Source organism: Hyperolius riggenbachi, chromosome 5 (genome assembly GCF_040937935.1).
Source record: "Hyperolius riggenbachi isolate aHypRig1 chromosome 5, aHypRig1.pri, whole genome shotgun sequence".
Classification (NCBI taxonomy): domain Eukaryota; kingdom Metazoa; phylum Chordata; class Amphibia; order Anura; family Hyperoliidae; genus Hyperolius; species Hyperolius riggenbachi.
This window is the reverse complement of record NC_090650.1, coordinates 26,818,831-26,833,545: the sequence shown is the minus strand read 5'-3', so window position 1 is coordinate 26,833,545 and position 14,715 is coordinate 26,818,831. Positions and strand designations below refer to the sequence as shown.

Sequence of the window (14,715 nt, the reverse complement as noted above, 5' to 3'; positions counted from 1 at the left end):
TCGCACATTGGCCGGCCAGAACCCGAAGTGGCCGGCCACTTCTAGTTCTGGCCAAACTTCGGGTTCTGGCCGTAACATATACAAATAACCCGGGAAGCAGTGACATATATAACACCTGACTATCTATTTACAAACAGCATGCACGAGATATATATGTACAAGCAAATATATCTATATATATAATAGACTAAGTGCCTCAACCTTCAAACAAGAAGAAGAAGTACTTTGCATGAGAAAATGTATGCGTGCTCAAACACCAAGTTTAAGGCCTCTTTTCCACGGACTGTTGAGCTGTGTGCTCAGCAAGCAGTTACCAGGCAGCAGTGAGCAGATACCAGTCAGCAACAAGCAGTTACCAGGCAGCAGTGACCAGATACCAGGCAGCAACAAGCAGTTACCAGGCAGCAACAAGCAGTTACCAGGCAGCAGCAAGCAGATACCAGGCAGCAGCGAGCAGTTACCAGGCAGCAGCGAGCAGTTACCAGGCAGCAGTGAGCAGTTGTGAGAGTTTGAGAGCCATTTCACTGCCTATTCACAGTCCATGGAAAAGAGGCCTTACCCTAGCAAGTCTGACATTGCAAATCTGGCCTAATTGGCTATTCATGAGGCAATGCTCATGCAAATGCATGCACAAACCAATACCACAAAGCAGTCACCCTGCTACATGCTACATTAGCACTATCCGGCTTAGTGCACACCAGAGCGGTTCGGCAGCGTTTTGCGATCCACTTGCGGCTGCGGATACGCTTGGGTAATGTATTTCAATGGGCTGGTGCACACCAGAGCGGGAGGCGTTTTGCTGAAACACATACTCCTGAGGTGAGGCATTTTTTGGATTGCGGAGGCGTTTCTGCCTCCAATGTAAAGTATAGGAAAAACGCAAACCGCTCTGAAAAACGGCAGTTCAGAGCGGTTTTGCAGGCGTTTGTTACAGAAGCTGTTCAGTAACAGCTTTACTGTAACAATATATGAAATCTACTACACCAAAAACGCTTTACAAAACCGCAAAATGCTAGGTGAAATGCTACAGAAAAATAAGAAAAAGCGTTTCAAAATCTGCTAGCATTTTGCGGATCTGCTAGCAGTTTTTGGTGTGCTCCAGGCCTCCAGGAGCGCCACGGGGAGGATTCCCAATGCCCCCTTTTTATACAACTGGGGGGACCGCAGGGTCCCAGGCTCTCTCACTGCCTGGAAACCACAGCGGCACCCCGGAGGGGGAGGCTGGGTGGTGTGGACGACCCACCCAAGTGTGGCCAGCGCCGGGTAGAGCCGTCTGCACCCACCTCCCAATATTAAAAACAGGCACTTACCTTAACGTCCATTGCGTTCTGCTACATGCGCATTAATTTGGGGGCACCACATGAGAAAGGAGAGAAGCATGGGTCACCCCGAGCTTTAGAGCTCAGGGCTGGCTCACATACAGCACTCCAGAGGGGGGGTGGAGGACAGGCGCACTCACTCCAGGGTTCACACCACCGGAGCAAGCCATCCACCACCTGCCTCCAAAGGATACAAACTGCACACAATGCTTTCCATGAGAAAATTAATGCGCATGTATCAGAACCCAATGGTCGTTAAGGTAAGTGGCTGTTTTTTATATTAGGAGGTGGGTGCGGACGGCTCTCCCCAGCGCTGGCCACGCTTGTGGGGGGGGGGCGGCTGCGCCACCCAGCCGGAGCAGTGCTTTTCATCGCTGCTACCTTTGGGCGCAGCCAGCGCCGCCATAGACTGTAATGGGAATCAGTCTATAGCGGCGCTCAGTGAGAAAGGTCGGCTCCGTCAGAAGACGGAGCCGAAGTTGCTTAAAAAACACAATAATTCGGCCTCCAGCAATCGCTGGAAGCCGAATTATTTTATTCCCCCACTATCCATGGCGGCCTGGAGGGGGAATAGTAATTAAACCGCCCCGGACTTGTGCAGAAGCAGGACTAGCCATATAACAGCTGGATCCTACGCCCAAGTGTACCAGCGCCAAATTCACATGTACGCCCACCCAGCCTCCCACTCCGGGGTGCCGCTGTGGTTCCCAGGCAGCGAGAGAGCACTTTGCAGTATTGGTTTTTTGACCCTGCATAGTTTGGCATGCGAAAGCAAATGCATATTTGCATGAGCATTGCCTCATGAATAGCCAATTAGGCCCAATTTGCAAAGCCAGACTTGCTAGGGTTAAACTTGGTGTTTGAGCACGCATACATTTTCTCATGGAAAGCCTACTTCTTCTTGCTTCAAGGTTGAGGCACGTACTCTATTAGATAGATAGATGCGGCGTATGCTACGACGCGGGTTGGCTAGTTACATATATTTCACCTATATGTTCATCTGTATACTTTGAATGCAAACGTCACACAGTGAAAGAAAACATTCCCCAAAGTGAAAGAAAACACCACGCCCATCACCTGTAGATCGCTTGATTGACCAGTTCCCCCGTGTGACGAGATTGATTCACTTCACGTTGCCATTAAGACCTCGGCACTAGCCGCAATAGTGGACACCAGCGGCCCGAACGTTTTTGGGTGTGTGTGTGCATGGCTGGATTTCTGGGAAGGCCACCAAGGTCAAGGCCTAGGGCGATAAAAATCAGCAGGGCGCTGGACTTTGAGAGATAAGAGGTCACATGTCAAAGTAAATCATCTCCCCTGCTTTGCTCTGGTCTGCCTGAATTCCGGAGATCCCTGCATCTCTCCCACTTGTGTAGAGTGTGTTTGAGGACAGTCAGTATGTGTTGTCACCGGATGATTATGTTGTATGTATGATGGTGGGGACATACAAGCTGCTGTGAGAAGTGCCAACCTGGGTTTAGTAGCAGAACTCTTGAGTTCTGTAAGTTTTTTCATGCACAAATTCAGAATCACAAACAGGAATCTTCTCCCTCTGCGCTGTCAGATTTATTACTGGTTTGAAGATTAGTACCTTAGTACAGTCTTTGCCCTCCTATGTGCAGGACACACGGGATGTTCTGGGGGTTCTGGACGGTTTTGGGCTGCCCCCGGGGTCCCTCCTTGTGGGGATCGATGTTGAGTCCTTGTACACTTCGATCCCACATGAGGAGGGGCTCCGGGCAATGTCCCTCTTCCTCCGTGAGCGGCATCCCTCTGCTGCGGCCCATAATGCCTTTATTGTTGAATCTATGGAGTTGATTCTGACCCGGAATTGCTTTATTTTTGAGGGACAATACTACCATCAGTTGAGGGTACATCCATGGGGGCGTCGTGTGCACCAGCCTATGCATGTCTCCATTTGGGACTCTGGGAGCGGGAGGAGGTATTTCCAAGTCCCGAATATGGTGCACACGTCGCCCTCTGGATTAGATACCTGGATGATGTATTGGTGGCATGGACAGGAACGGCGGGGCAACTTGGTGATTTTGTGGCCAAGTTAAACCAGAACAACAAGAACATTAAATTGACATATACCTTTGGTATGGAAATTTCCTTCCTTGATCTTATGTTGAAAGTGGAAGGGGATGTGGTAGTAACCACATCTTTTCGTAAACCAACGGCAGGCAATACACTTTTGCATGCCGCAAGCCATCATCCGGTGTCTTTAAAAAGAGGTATCCCCTACGGTCAGTTCCTCCGTTTACGTAGAAACTGTGGTAGAGACGAAGATTTCAGGAGGGAATCTCGTCTGATGTACCAGCGGTTCCGGGACAGAGGTTACTCACACTCAGTATTGCGCAAGGCGCTTAAGAAGGCATGGGGTAAGGACCGACAGGAATTGTTGGCCCCCAGGGGGATGCCGCGAAGTGCGGAGGGGGAGGGACATATGCGGCTCATAACCGGTTTCGGATCCCATTGGGATGACCTAAGGGGGTTACTTACCAAATTTTGGCCAATCCTAACTGCTGACCAGGAGATTGCCAGGGTCGTAGGGCCACGTCCTCTTATCACTGCCAGAAGGGCACCCAATTTGAGGGACTTCTTGGTACATAGTGAGATTCAGAGGAACCCCTCGACTTGGTTAGATCGTAGGAGACCGGTTGGAATGTACAAGTGCTCCAAATGCAAATTATGTCCCTATATTGAACGTACTAATGTTTTTTATAGCAGCAATGGAAGGAATGAATTTACTATCAGGTCCTTCATTAACTGTGATACGACCAGAGTAATATACTCAATTCAATGTCCATGTAAACTTACATATGTGGGGAAAACAAAAAGAAGCTTGAAAGAACGGGTTTTGGAACATTTTGGAAAAATAACAGGAGGCAAAGCTACAGGTACAATATATGAACATTATAGGGAATGTCATAACAGTTCTTTAAGGGGGACTTTGGTAAAAGGTTTGTATAGTCTAAAAATCTCCGGCAGGAGGGGGGACTTTAATGAGGTCCTTTATTGCAAGGAGGCAATGTGGATTTTTAAATTAGGTACAGTCACCCCTCTTGGCCTTAATGCTGAATTGTACCTTTCCCCCTTTTTGAGACACAATAGATATAGATAATCCCTAAGTTCAATATGTACCTTTATGAGCTGTATTTTGCTTGCAGCTATGTGGGTAATGCATGTAGTATGAATGGTACCGCAGCGCATGACTAGTGTCTTGCCATCTATTTTCTGTTATGACTTATGCATCTACATAACTACCTTGATGTTGCTAGATTCTACATGCTTGGATAAGAAGCGGCCATTCACAAGCTTGGGATAATGTTGTATTGTTCCCCCGTTTCTATCCCACAATATGACCTGGACATTTTGATTTATTGAGAAATATATATATATATATATAGTAGTAATTATATTCATCTGAGAGAACTCACGAATCTATCTGAAAGCTATGTGCAGAATAAAAGACATTGTTTTCTTTTCTTTTTATTTATATTTATGACCCAATCCAGCCTCCGTATAAATCCGTAGGTGGAAGCGTGCTGGTTGCCGTGGTTACGGTGTAGGAGGGACTATGGAAAGTGCTTTTAAGGGATCGTAATGGCCGCATAGGCCACACCCTGATGAAACGCCCAATGTGGGCGTGAAACGCGTCGGTGGGCGGAGCATTGGCCTGCTGAGTGTTTGCGTGCATGACGCGTGACGTCACCTTGGCGGTCGCAATCAACCCCGCTTACAGGACCAGCGCATTGAGTGCGTCCAGCGTGTTGAAAATAACACAAGGCGAAATCATCTATACCGGCAGCCTGACGGGATACCGGCATCACCATGCGCATGGTCTCCGGATCGCTCAAACGTCTTTAAGGAGTGAGCGGCACTGCATGACACGCTGAGGGGACTTCTCCACGGGTGAGACCCATCCATACTCATATCATATTATATCATATCATGCTTAATGGAATCATGTGACAAGATATCCGGAAGCCGCTGGCTGTTTTCACTGGAACTTGTAACCTGTATATGGATAATCCTATCCTTAGACAAAGGGAGGAAGAGGGGGGCCCCCGAAGACAATCTTTGAGATATGATGGCAGAATGAAAGGTGTATGTATGCGCGGGCGACTGTGTTGGTGTGTATAGTCTTATAGGCCTAGGCCAGTGATTGACATGCTGATTTAGTTGCGGGCACTGCATCACTCATGCATAACCTTTGCTCCGCATGGTCCTTTGGTTTTTAAAATTGGGGAGTGATTGTTACTTAATTATGGGCTACATCTAGGGGATTGTGCTTTGTATAAAATATTTTGCAATAAATCTTTTTGTATATTGGTATAATTATGGTGGCCTGAGGACCTTTCATTGCTGCTTCAATTAATTTTATTACTGGTTTGGTCAGCTCTTAAAGACCTGTGACCTGTTGAATTTATGGTTTGTTTGTTTTTTTCCTAGGGAATGACCACAGCATTCTCTTTGCTACAGCTTAACTCTTCCCTGACTCATTTTAGAAGAGCATTGTACTTTGCTAGCTATCAGTGAAACAGGATGGCAATTATATTACATTTATTTATATTTGCAAAACAAACTATACATCTCCTTCTGATGCTGAATGTATATATAGTTGTGTGCTTTAACATCTTGTTAGTATAAAGTCTAAAAACATATACAAAGTCTGAAAAAGCCGAAGGCTCACTTTTTTATTTACAGTTAGCTAATAAATGTTATCATTCTGTTATAATAACTTCAAAACTTCCTACTGACTCATCTGTCCTTCCTTGCCTTGCCCTAAGTACTATATTGTCACTGTTTAAAGCACATCTATGTCAGCATGTGTGGTTTTAGATATTCTACTCACATTTTCTCTGTTTTGGATGAGCTTCTTTCAATAGCGCTGCCCTGTCACCTGTTTATGGCTCTGACTGTCTGTAGCCAGTCGCACAGAGGACAAAGAAGCAGCACATGCTCTGGCTACTCGTGCTCCTTGCAATTTAGCACTCAGATGTGCACAGCAGCCGAGGCCGGGAATGCTTTGGGCATGCACTGCTTCTTTGCCAAATGAGGGGTAGAGCAGCAAAATGGAGGGGAGCTCATTCAAAGCAGTTATTGCTACTCAGAGGGTTGGAGAGAATTTGATGGGGGGGGGGGGGGGGGGGGGGGGTTGGTGTCAGCTGGCCTAGGGCACTTGGAAGTACAAATCCGGCCCTGGGGACGTGCCTTCTACTGAGCACTGTACTTTAGTCGAGGGCTGCACGAAATTACATCACCACGACCTCGCACAGACCTGCCAGGTGTCCTTCCTCTGGGTCTGCCTCTACATCTGCCTCTACCTGTTTTGTCCATATCGGGGGGGATAAAGTGAAAGGTATGCACTGACTTGAGTAATACAATGTGCAGTCACACAGGTGCAGTTAACAGGTATGCACAGAGTGGTATATCACACTGCGTGCACTCGCGTAGGTGGGTGGGTGCACTGAAGTGAACAACAGGTAGTAGTAGGTATATGCAGTGATGGGTATTACAATGTGCACCTGTCACACACAGACAGGTACCGGACAGGCACAGTGACACTGTGTGCGCTCACGTAGGTAGGTGGGTGCACAGTGAACAACAGGTAGGTATATGCAGTGATGGGAATTACAATGTGCACCTGTCACACACAGACAGGTACCGGACAGGCACAGTGACACTGCGTGCGCTCACGTAGGTAGGTGGGTGCACAGTGAACAACAGGTAGGTATATGCAGTGATGGGAATTACAATGTGCACCTGTCACACACAGACAGGTACCGGACAGGCACAGTGACACTGCGTGCGCTCACGTAGGTGGGTGGGTGCACAGTGAACAACAGGTAGGTATATGCAGTGGGTATTACAATGTGCACCTGTCACACACACAGGTAGTAGTCACTGAATGTGCTGGGCCTGGCAGTGGCACACACACAGTATGAATTAGCAAGGCTGTCTATGCAACACAAGTGTCAATGGGACACACAGAAAGAAAAAAAGATCACAAGAACAAGTTTAGCTCTCAAAAGAGCTGTTGTGTCATGCTTTTTTAGCAATAAGAATCAGCAAGGAGCAAGCTAACAAGCATACAAGAGCCTAACTAAGCTTTCCCTATGAGAGTCTGCAGCAGCTATCCCTTCACTAATTAATGCAGGCACACGAGTGAGTGAAAAGCCTGATGCTGCCTGCCTTTTATAAGGGGGGTGGGGCTCCAGGAGGGAGTGCAGCCTGATTGACTACAATGTGCCTGCTGACTGTGATGTAGAGGGTCAAAGTTGACCCTCATGATGCACTATGGGGGCGAACCGAACTTCCAGAAAAGTTCGTGGTTCTCCGCGATCGCGAACCCCGGATGTTCGCCGGCGAACCGTTCGGGCCATCTCTAAAAGAGAATATGAAAATTATCTCCTAGGAGAAAACTCAGGAGAAAAAGTGAATTGCATATGGGCCCTTAAACCAGTGAGTAAAATTGATGTAAATAAATAGGGCTTGATTCACAAAAGAGTGCCAACTGTTAGCACGGGCGTTTTTCGCGTGAATTTTCGCGTTCACGCGCAATTAAACAGGTTCGCGCGCAAACGCAAATTTTGTGCAAAATGGTTACCGTTTTCATGCGAAAATTTGCGTTTACGTGTGAAAACAATAACAATTTTGCGCAAAAACGTTTAATTGCGCGCGAACGCAAAAATGCGTGTGAAAACGGCCATGCTAACAGTTAGCACTCTTTTGTGAATCAAGCCCATAATGTACCTCCCAACTTTTTGAGATGAGAAAGAGGGGCCCCTGCCGCACCTTTTCTCACTTCCCTGCCACACTTCTAGCCACGCCCCTGCTGCACCTCTAATCAGGGCCGGGCCGAGGCATAGGCTGGAGAGGCTCCAGCCTCAGGGCGCAGTGTAGGAGGGGGCGCAGAATTCATTCAGCTGTCATTCCTAATTGTGTTTGAAGCAGAAATAAATAAGAATAGGGGATACATGGCAGTGACTGCAAGCCAGAAAACTAGATATTAAGGTGTTGGGGAGGTTGTGGGCCCTGTGGCGCCTCTTAGCCCAATAGCAATCAGTGTGTGACGGCTGGGGTGGCAGGGATGGAGTGGCGCACTTTGGTGTCTCAGCCTTGGGTGCTGGAGGAACTTGTCCCGGCTCTGCCTCTAATCACACCTCTGTCAGGGTGATCGCCATCAAGACAGCCAGGCAATGTGCATTGTTTAAAAGGAAATGAATATGTCAGCCTCCATACGTCTCTCCCCTTAGGTTCTCTTTATCTGTCTTAATGAGATTTCCAAACTTTGTATAATGGAACCATTTCTACTCTTTGTCCACAAAGGAGAAGAAGAAAGTGACACTGGTGTTTGATTCGAGCTTCTTCAAGACTCAGTATCAGGTGAGTAAAGCTTTACTTTTACTGATGGAGACCCCACAATGCAAGAGACACATATATACAAGCAATCCTCAGGTCCCTCAACTTAAAAGAAGCTTCTCTCCGGAGTTCCCCCTAAATCCTAATTAATGTGTAAATCCTAAAGACAGAAGGCTAAAAGGTTAAGTTGGGCTTTATGCTCTGTCCATATATTTGAGGGGGTACATGTAAAAAGGGCGCTGTCGAAATTTGGGCCCCGCAGATGGAGGCTAGTGGAATATAAGTAAAATTACTGATATTCCACTATTTGGCAGCAGTATTAATTACCATTATTCTACTATCTTTAAACTTAACCCTATTCTCACACAAGCTCTCCCTTTAGCGATGCCTAACCCTAACCATCCCCCCCATGCCTAACCCTAACTGACCCCACTCCCCCGCTATGCATAACCACCCCCGTGATGCTTAGCCCTAACTGACCCCTCCCCCGCAATGCTCCCTGCACAATGGGGGCAGTTGCAGCGATCTCGGGCAGTGGATGCTTTGTGGGGGTGTCTGTGCTACACGCGCCACTGTTGAGATGCAAAGGATGCAGAGAGGTACTGTAGCTTTAGATCCTGCATATTCTGCTAGGCGAATGCAACATGCAAACGTTGTACCATTCAGTGATGATCGTAAGCTAATTGTGATTACGCAAAATTTCACGTAGATTTTCGCATTTACGCTTATACATAATTCCGATTTCTAAATTCAATTGATTTCGTATAGTTATTCGTCATTTTGCCTAAAATTTCGCGTAATTTCGCGCCGACTTTGGCAGTGAATACCAAAGCCCCCATACATGGTAGTGACACCAAAAAGACCTTGTCGTTTTTGAGAAAATCAATTTTAAAAATACAAAGAAAAAAATGTTTTTTAAACAAAAAAAATTACACGTTTAAAAACCATTTTTCTTTGCATATTTAAAATCGATTTTCTCAAAAACTGCAATGTCTTTTTGAAAAATTATTTGTTGACTTGTACCCAATATTCTCCTTAACATATGTAGCAATTTTGGTAGCAATAGCATGTATGGGAGATTTGCTTTTCACCACAGGAGTCGGCACATAATTACGTGTAAATTACAAAATATTACTATTACATACTAAATGAATTACAATTTTCTCTGAAATTTTTCATTACGATTATGATGCGTAATTGCGATTTTTGATGCGAAGTTTCAGTCCACTACTGGTGCCATTTTAATTGGACAATAGTCAGTTTCAATTATTAGTCAATAGACTTGAGGCAGCAAGTATATATGTCAGGTGATGACTGGTCAGAGCTCACATCTCTTCAATCTTGTATAGCTAACCTTAAAGGGAAGGTCCAAGCAAAAAAAAAAAATGAGTTTCACTTACCTGGGGCTTCTACCAGCCCCATGTAGCCATCCTGTGCCCTCATAGTCACTCACTGCTGCTCCAGTCCCCCGCTGGCAGCTTGCCGACCTCGGAGGTCAGGGCCACATTGCATACATTTTTACGCATTCCAGCTAGTGCAGGAACAAAAATGTACGCGTTGCACCACTAACGCATAAAAATGTATGTGTTAATGTTCCTGCACTAGCGGGAATGTGTAAAAATGTACGCAATTCGTCCCTGACCTCCGAGGTCAGAAAGCTGCCAGCGGGGGACTGGAGCAGCAGTGAGTGACTACGAGGGCACAGGATGGCTACATGGGGCTGGTAGAAGCCCCAGGTAAGTGAAACTCATTTTTTTTTTTTCTTGGACCTTCCCTTTAACCTCCTTAGAGAGAACCAGAGACGAAGCACCCTCATGTACTTTACCATATATATCAATGGGATATTGGGTTTAGGATAGGCACACCTTGCCGTGGGTTATTGGGTGCTCAGCCTTGATGTAGAAGCGACATCAATCCAATACAAACGATTCAAGGTCGGCTGGCACACCAAAGTCAGTTTCCAAGCAAATTTATTGAATGCACAGCATGACAATTGTTTCGGGGCCAAGCATGGTCCCCTTCATCAGATAAGTGCAGACATACAAGTGATGCAAAAAACCAGCACATATATATACCCAACAATGATCAATCACCAGGCATCAGAGGAAGGGACCTCCCCCCTAATTACCATGCATGATTAAGCTCAATGCAAATCCATTGCATATATGTTACACTAAAATACGTATTTCATAACCTCATACCTGACTTTCATGGTAAGTCTCTCCAAATGTGATAATACGTTTCTTTCAAAGTGTCCAAAATCCGCAGCAGCTCCTGTTGTTGATGTTGCAGACTGCAAATGACAGTCTACAACTATGAACATAAAATTGGGTTCCATATGCCTTGTAATATTATTGTTGTGTATATCTCGCTTTCCACAGTCTTCCGATTTGATTAATGGGCATGAGCGGTGAGTGGCATGTAGTGACAACTCAGCCATCCACGCCTGGTGCGTGAATCATATGCTGCACTGTTTTTATTTTATTATGTTGTGTTATTATGGCATCTTTCTGTTCTTTTGTTCCCTTCCCCCCCCCCCCCCCCCCCTTTTTTTCCCACCTGTCTATCTCAGTCTTTCTGTATCTGGCTTCCCTCTGCCAAACTTCCCTTTAATCATCTCTTTGCCCTCCCCTTTGGGTTACCATATGTATCCTAGAGCTGTTACTGGCATTCAGAGTATGCCCAAGTCCTACGCAGCCTGGTTGTTTAGGGTAACCTAGGTTACCCATGTTGAGACGAGGAGGCAGGATGGTTGCGCGCATGTCCGCGCCCCCTAGCCAATCGAGAGCCACAGAGCCATTGAGGACAGCGCCGTATGCCACGGCCACGCCCACTATTCGCCCGTTCCCCGCTCGCTGACAGCGCGGTTTGAGCAGGGAACGAGGTGACGTCTTGACCACGCCCCGCCGTGAGCTCACTGGCTATGGCAGCCTGCTTGTCAGGTTACCATGGCGACTCCATCGGCAACAGCCTGATCAGCCTAACGGCTGACCGACTCCTCAGGCGGCGAGTAGCACGAGTTTCATAGTTGTAGACTGTCATTTGCAGTCTGCAACATCAACAACAGGAGCTGCTGCGGATTTTGGACACTTTGAAAGAAACGTATTATCACATTTGGAGAGACTTACCATGAAAGTCAGGTATGAGGTTATGAAATATGTATTTTAGTGTAACATATATGCAATGGATTTGCATTGAGCTTAATCATGCATGGTAATTAGGGGGGAGGTCCCTTCCTCTGATGCCTGGTGATTGATCATTGTTGGGTATATATATGTGCTGGTTTTTTGCATCACTTGTATGTCTGCACTTATCTGATGAAGGGGACCATGCTTGGCCCCGAAACAATTGTCATGCTGTGCATTCAATAAATTTGCTTGGAAACTGACTTTGGTGTGCCAGCCGACCTTGAATCGTTTGTATTGGATTGATGTCGCTTCTACATCAAGGCTGAGCACCCAATAACCCACGGCAAGGTGTGCCTATCCTAAACCCAATATTGCACTGGACTTTGAAGCAATTGGAGTGAGCACCCCCGTGACGACTGCGATCTTTCTGACGCACTTTGGAATAAGGACTTTTCAGCATCTGCAGATAACAGGTCGACCACATTGAGGGATCGCCATTGTTTTTAACTGCTTCACCTTTTTTGGAGGATGGCTGAGGAGCTCAGCGAACCAACCTTTTACTACACACAGGAAGATATTGAAAATATCTTATTTCCCGATGTAAAAAGTGATGGCCTTGGTGAGGACAACACCACAGATCTACTGAAAGTTCTACGTCGGCTGAAAAAACATAAAGTTGATCTGGAGCTTCACGGTCACACACTGTCGGAATATTATCGCAACAAAAAAATTCCTAAAGGCTTTCGATTGGGAATCCAACCAACAATAAGTCGGAACAAGAGGGAATTTTGCGATAGATGGTGCGCCCTGTCAACACAACACTCACTCAATTACATGCTTATGATTATTGAGGAAGTCAGAGTGCTATTAGCTCAAGTAGAAAAAGAGTTATCACCTGTACAAATCAAACTGGAGGAATTGAAGACCATAGATACAAAAATTGCTGAGCAAATCAAGACAATTGACAGAGAGACTGAGAACTATAAAGCACAAGTCCAACAGAGGAAACGAGAAAAATACAGACAGATCTGCCAGGACCACCAAGACGGTATATACCCGTGGGTGGTAGGAGCAAGTCAAAGGAGAGGACAGCCACCTAGAGGCAGACCAAGGCCACGAGGAGGACCACGTCCTCAACCCAGACCTAAACCAAACCCGGATTCTGACGTTCCCACAGAGAATCCGTCTTCTGAGAGCGATACCCCTGGTCCATCGGGGTTTCAGGGGGACGCAAAAGGAGACACCCCAGGAGGGGAAAAACCAAAAGGAAGAGGACCCCAACCTCAACCACTACGCCCACAAACACGGAGCCAGAATCACCAGTGATTAATCTAAGTAGTACTGCCCTCAGTAAATACGAAATGGGTGTCCTTTCAAAGGGATTATCATTCTGCCCGACGGCAAGGTTCGACCCCTTTAAATTTGAGGTAGATCTCTTTAAGTTTGAGCGCACGTTGAAACTTAAACAATTCTTTTATGAAAAACCGAGTACCGCCACAGTAACACAAACCTCCAGGTTCAAGTTAAAAAGCTCATTTATACCACCAGGCTCCTTTTCTAGTATTGAAACTTTTGCCAATACAGTGAGACATGATGTCTTACGATACAATAAGAATAGCAAAGTAAATAAATCTAACTTGACATGGAATGAAAGACAAGCCATCAAATCATTAAAGAATAACAGAGGGATAATTATAAAACCCGCGGATAAGGGGGGAGCCATTGTCGTCATGGACTATGAACAATACAGTATGGGCATTAAAGAAATGCTGGCAGATCACACCAGCTATCAAGAAATTGCGAATGACCCGACCCAGAGGATCCTGAAACAACTCGATGACCTTCTCATGCTTGGCATTAATAACAACTGGATTACAGAAAGCGAAAAAGAGTTCCTATCTCCGGAATTTCCTCAGCGGCCCGTTATATACGGGTTGCCAAAAATACACAAGGGACTGACACCACTTAAGTTTCGCCCAATCATTTCAGGCACGGACTCGGTTACACAACCAATTGCACAGTTTATTGATTTCCAGCTACAACCAATTGTGCAATCCTTACCTGCTTATTTAAAGGATACTAACCACTTTTTGAGCAAACTGGAACGGATTACAGTGAACACCCGGGATATGATCTTGTGCACGATGGACATCGGGTCTCTCTACACATCGATTCCGAATACAGCAGGTTTGGAGGCGGTAGGTCATTTCTTATCAAAATCGAATAATGTTTTGTTACCCACGGAATTTATCCTAGCAGGATTGGAATTGATACTGACTACAAACTGTTTCAAATTTGAAAAGACTTGGTTCAGGCAATGCCGGGGGACTGCCATGGGCAGCTCGGCAGCCCCGGCATATGCAAATTTATTTGTAGGATATCTTGAGGAGGAAAGGGTGTACAGTTCGCCGCTGTATCGCGAACACGTCATCTTTTGGACTAGATTCATAGATGACGTGTTTGTGATATGGAGCGGCGGGCAGGAGTTGTTGAGAGAGTTTGTTGCATATTTGAACACTTTGTTTGAGGGAATAGTGTTCAATCCGGAAATCTCATACCAGGAGGTACCATTTCTTGATGTTATGGTGAGAAAAACAGAGGGTGGGCTTACGACTACCTTATACAGGAAACCCACGGACCGCAACACATTGTTACAATACAATAGTGGACACCCGAGTCACCTGATGAAGGGACTACCGGTCTCACAATTCCTCAGGGTCTTAAGAATTTGTACGTTTGGGGAAGATGCAGAATCCGAACTTGGGTGTATGAAATTAAGGTTCATGGAGAGAGGGTACCCAGAAGGCGTGTTGACAGTCGCCATTACAAGAGCAAGAGAGATATATATGGGCAGTGCCACACGGGGAAACAAGAGTGGTATCCCTTTTGTACAGGACTTC

At 46.1% G+C, this 14,715-nt stretch overlaps 1 protein-coding gene across 1 annotated transcript in view; it reads left to right on the top strand.

Annotated features, from left to right (window-relative positions):
* Positions 1-14,715, top strand: part of LOC137518036 (cyclic nucleotide-binding domain-containing protein 2-like) — an 88,898-nt gene that overhangs the window by 22,571 nt on the left and 51,612 nt on the right. Inside the window, exon 3 of the mRNA XM_068235224.1 lies at positions 8,655-8,711. Within this exon, the coding sequence (XP_068091325.1) occupies positions 8,655-8,711 (57 nt within the window). The remainder of the gene's footprint in view (positions 1-8,654; positions 8,712-14,715) is intronic.